The sequence below is a fragment of the Otolemur garnettii genome, unplaced genomic scaffold, assembly GCF_000181295.1.
Source record: "Otolemur garnettii isolate 467f Iridium unplaced genomic scaffold, OtoGar3 scaffold00113, whole genome shotgun sequence".
In the NCBI taxonomy this organism is placed as follows: domain Eukaryota; kingdom Metazoa; phylum Chordata; class Mammalia; order Primates; family Galagidae; genus Otolemur; species Otolemur garnettii.
The window spans coordinates 3,194,170-3,199,054 of record NW_003852508.1 but is presented as its reverse complement, the minus strand read 5'-3'; the positions used below and the strand labels follow the sequence as shown (position 1 = coordinate 3,199,054).

Here is a 4,885-nt window from a genome sequence, read left to right as displayed (position 1 = left end):
GTTAGGCCTAAGAACAGTTAGGCACATCAATTCCAAGTCAGAATCAGAGATTTGGCCACTCCATATTAATGGATAAAAAGTCTATTGAACTGGTCACACTATTCCCTTCTTTGAATAGCTTATTAAAAAACTACTTCAGACTTTTTTCCCCTCCCCCAAAAGGGAATCCTTTCCAGGACTGTGACATGTTTATTATTATTATTATTTCCCCTGCAGGAACTGCCCTTTTGACCTTCATTTCTTCCCACATTCTGCATTCCCCTTCCATTACTGTAAATTACTGCAAGATTTTATTCATTATCGTCACAAAAACTTGTCTTTTGAAATTGCATTTTATATAAGAAATTTAATTATACCATGATTTTGTTTTGTAGTCACCATTACTTTAAGTACTGCAAAATCTCAGCATTGGCGCTACTGAAAATGGTGATGCATGCCAGATCTGGAGGCAACTTGGAAGTGATGGGTTTGATGCTAGGAAAAGTGGATGGTGAAACCATGATCATTATGGACAGTTTTGCTTTACCTGTAGAGGGCACTGAAACCCGAGTAAACGCTCAGGCTGCTGCATATGAGTACATGGCTGCGTACATAGAAAACGCCAAACAGGTAAATACATTTGTTCAGTAACTACAAGTTAGAGTCTTAAGGTGACTTTTGAGTTTCTAAAGTTAAAATTACCCTTTTTACATTAACTTTTATATTTTAAATTTAAAATTTCTATGTAAAATATGAGATTAAAAACCTGATAAAATTTATAACATGGATTTTTTTCTAATTAACTCTTATTATCCAGTGTCTGTTTAAAATCAAAAAATTCAAGCTTTAGCCACATAGTGAGACCTTGTATCTGCAAAAAGTTAAAAAGAAAAAAAATTAGCCAGGCATTGAGGCACATGCCTATAGCCCCAGCTCCTGTGGTGGCTGGAGGCAGAAGGTTCACTTGAGCCCAGGAGTTCAAGGTTACAGTAAGCAGTGACCTATACTATGCCATTGCACTCTACCTTGGGAAGTAGAGTGAGATCCTGTCTCTTTATATTAAAAGAAGAAACAAGTTTGTAAACAACCTAAATGTTCCTGAGTATAAAGCTAGTTAAGTTATGGTATGTTGGCAGCACCCATAGCTTGGTGGGTAGGGCGCCGGCTACATACACTGAACCCAGCCCAGGCCAGCTAAAGAACAATGACAACTACAACAAGAAAATAGCCGAGCATTGTGGCAGGCGCCTATAGTCCCAGCTACTTGGGAGGCTGAGGGAAGAGAATCACTTAAGCCCAAGAGTTTGAGGTTGCTATGAACTGTGATGCCACGGCTCTGAGACTCTGTCTCAAAAAAAAAAAAAAAAAAAAAAAAAATCATGGTATATACATCAGTGGACTGCCAGGCAGGCTTTAAAAAAAGGTAGCTATCTATATGTTCACTTATATAGAACAAACTCCAGAATAGTTTGTTGAGCAGAAAAGCAAAGTGTAAAACACCTGTTTGATATACTGTCATATGTGTATTCTGTATGCAAAGAATACTCTCTGAGGGTGTAAGTGATTCACCATAGGGTTAACATGTAAGGTGAGAAACCAGATAGTTAAGGGGGAAAAAAAAGGGAAGGAGACTGTAAACTCTTATAGTACCTTGTAAATTCTGTGTTTTGTACACATATTATCTATTTTAAAAATCCTTTTTTTAAACTTCAAAGCAGTATATACTATAAATTATTCTTTATACAATTACTTTACCATAATGTTATATAAGTAGACAAATGTCAAGCATCTCTAAGATTAAACAAGAACTTTAAGCTCCTTTGCACTCTTCATTAGGTTGGCCGCCTTGAAAATGCAATTGGCTGGTATCACAGCCACCCAGGCTATGGCTGCTGGCTTTCTGGGATTGATGTTAGTACTCAGATGCTCAATCAGCAGTTCCAGGAACCCTTTGTAGCAGTAGTGGTAAGTATTTTTAAAACTAGATTTAATTAAGTTCTTCTTGAAGATTTACTAAAGCAAGTGTATTGAGAAACAGAAACAACGTGGTAAAGAGCAAGGCTCTGGTGTCAGTCTGCCTAGGTTTGAGCATTCGTTGAGTGTGAAGCTGAGACTTTAAGTTACTTCTGTGCATCCTACTTCCCCTCTTTTATAAAATGAGGGTAATCATAACACTTATATCTCAATGCCCAGCTCATTATAGGCATTCAGTCAGTGGTTTTGTTATGCTTAAATAGTTTAAATATAATCCAGGTTTCTCTGAGGAAGGTAGAAATTATTCACCTATAAAAGAAAACTTTTTTTTTTAAATGAGCAAATCTTTACATAATATTTTTTAATAGAAAAAACATTTTGTATTACTTTTTTACTATACAATAATGACTATATCAGATTGCATTTTCTCAAATGGCAAATGAAGTGCATTTGTCTCTGATTCCCTGGACAACCTCAGTATCATCTGTCCTTTGGAGGATTCAGTTTCTTACAGTGAGTGTGTTACTATCCACAAGGATAGCAACGGTGCTTAGTAGTAAAGAACATTTTGCTAAGTTGTTCTATGATGGGTCCTTGCTCAAAGTTTTCACTTTTTTCTGCTAATCTGGTTTTCAGTGCTTGATCATGTGTTTCTTCATTGTTCATAGGATCTGATAGAGGGATAGGTTTTGTGTGTCCATGGGTAATGTCCTCTAGAAGGAGGGCAGCATCCTGCCATTAGATGTCAAAGGAAGCTTTGCTTTGCAATTAGAGTCATCTGGTAGAGAATAATATATAAATTAGTGACAAACAATATAAAGCTCCATTTTGGATTGGAAATAACGTTGCAAGATAGTTCTCTTTGATATCACCCATTTTACTGAGATGCTGCTACGGCCATGGTGTATCAAGTACTTACGAAAAAGATGTTTTGAAAAAAACACTGCTTTTAAAATCTGCTTCTGGGCACACTAATTTTCATCCCTTGACAACTCCTCACCGTGAGCCTGCCATCTTGTAACTAAGTCTAATCTCTAACTTCTATAATTACCCACTTTATTGAACTTTTATGGTTTCTTGATTTGGTTATTAGGTTATTGCATGCACATGTGTGTGTAGTGTTTTATGTATATATGTATTTCTAGACTTATACTGTTTAAATAAAAGGAGACATAATTATTTTATATCCACACATATTAAATATGTCTTATAGATTGATCCAACAAGAACAATATCTGCAGGGAAAGTGAATCTTGGAGCCTTTAGGACATACCCAAAGGTAATTTTTTTTAATTATTTTTTTTTAGAGACAGCATCTCAGTCTGTTGCCCAAGCTAGATTGCAGTGGCTACTCACAGGCATGATCATAGTGCTGTATAGCTTCAAACTTCTGGGTTCAAGCAATCCTCTTGCCTCAGCTTCCAGAGTACCTGGGACTACAGGCATGTGTGGTAATTTTTTAAACCATAAGTTTTTAAATTCCAAATATTTGGCCTGTTTTTAAAGACATAATCAGTATTATTTTGTTAATAACAATTCAATAATATTTAGAAAAATATCAGTCAAACTACCATAAACTGTCTCTAGCAAAAAATAATACATTTATTTTATACATTGTTAAGTGTACTGGAAAAACAGTCTTCATTTAATAATAGGTATCTGTATGCCCATAGCATTCTGATAGATGCTAGAGAAACAGCAAGCTAAATACATAGATCTATTTCCTTCGGTAAGGGGAGCCTACAACTTGAAACAGATACTAGAACAAAAGTACATCACCTGAAGAAAAGAAAAACAAATCCGTGAGCTACAGTCAATGTACAGCAGTCAAGTAGGGTTGGGGGAAGGTAGAAACAGTGTGCTCTTTTTAAATGAGAATGTTTATGTTGAATATTTTCTTCACCAAAATTAATGATCCTGGAAATAGAAAGCAACTTAGGAAATACAATGCTTATCTCACTTTTATGTATTTTTTAAATCTTCTATTTTTTTCTTTTTGGTTAGGGCTACAAACCTCCTGATGAAGGACCTTCTGAATACCAAACTATTCCACTTAATAAAATAGAAGACTTTGGTGTACACTGCAAACAGTAAGTAAAAAATGTATAAGATTCCAAGATCATCATAAGAAACCTAAGGTATCATCTAATCCGGGTCCCTTGTGTTAATGATGATTTCACTAACATTTCATTCATAATAACTTTTAACAGAACAGTAAAAAAGAACTTAGGATCATGTTCAGATCTTTTTATTAATAATTGTTTTAATATTTCCTACAACCATAAACTTTTTTTCACCATACAAGATACTTGGCGCATACTAAATTAACACTTGAGATACGGTTTCTTCAGGGACAACCTGATACTAGCATGTCTGCAGCCCTCAAAGTATAAGAAAAAACAGTGAATTGTATGCTTTTTAAAAATGGTTATTTTATGGTATATGAATTCATCTTAAGGTTTTTTAATGTTACAGAAGCCAGTGGGACAGTGTTCTCTATCTTCTATCTATATCTCACCACCTATCTTCTGTCTCCTTCACCCAAACCCCTGCCATCTGGAGCCTGAACCATAGCACTAGCTTTCTAACTAGTCTCATACTTCTACCCTTCACCCCTCCAAGGTCTTTTGTTAAGCAGACTGATTCTGTTAAAATGTAAGTCAAATCATGTTCCTCCTTTTGACTTCCCATCTCACCAAGAATAAGATCTGTAGTCCTTAAAGATCATATAACCCTGTATGATTGGGCCCCTCCAAACTCTATGAGCTCATCTCTTCTTGCTAAACTTTGGCTCTCTCCAGTCCATCCATATTGGCCTCCTTACACTTTGTCAGATGTGCCAGGCAGGCTCATCCCTCAGGGATTTTGCCTTTGCTCTTCCCGCTGCCTGGAACAGTCTTCCTTATTCCTATGTGGCTGTCATTGACTGTCT

General features: G+C 36.0%; 1 protein-coding gene across 1 annotated transcript in view; it reads left to right on the top strand.

Annotated features, from left to right (window-relative positions):
- COPS5 (COP9 signalosome subunit 5) overlaps positions 1–4,885 on the top strand; it is a 21,056-nt gene that overhangs the window by 2,950 nt on the left and 13,221 nt on the right. The window contains exons 2-5 of the mRNA XM_003797249.1: positions 375–609; positions 1,816–1,944; positions 3,167–3,232; positions 3,958–4,043. Coding sequence (XP_003797297.1) covers positions 375–609; positions 1,816–1,944; positions 3,167–3,232; positions 3,958–4,043 — 516 coding nt within the window. The remainder of the gene's footprint in view (positions 1–374; positions 610–1,815; positions 1,945–3,166; positions 3,233–3,957; positions 4,044–4,885) is intronic.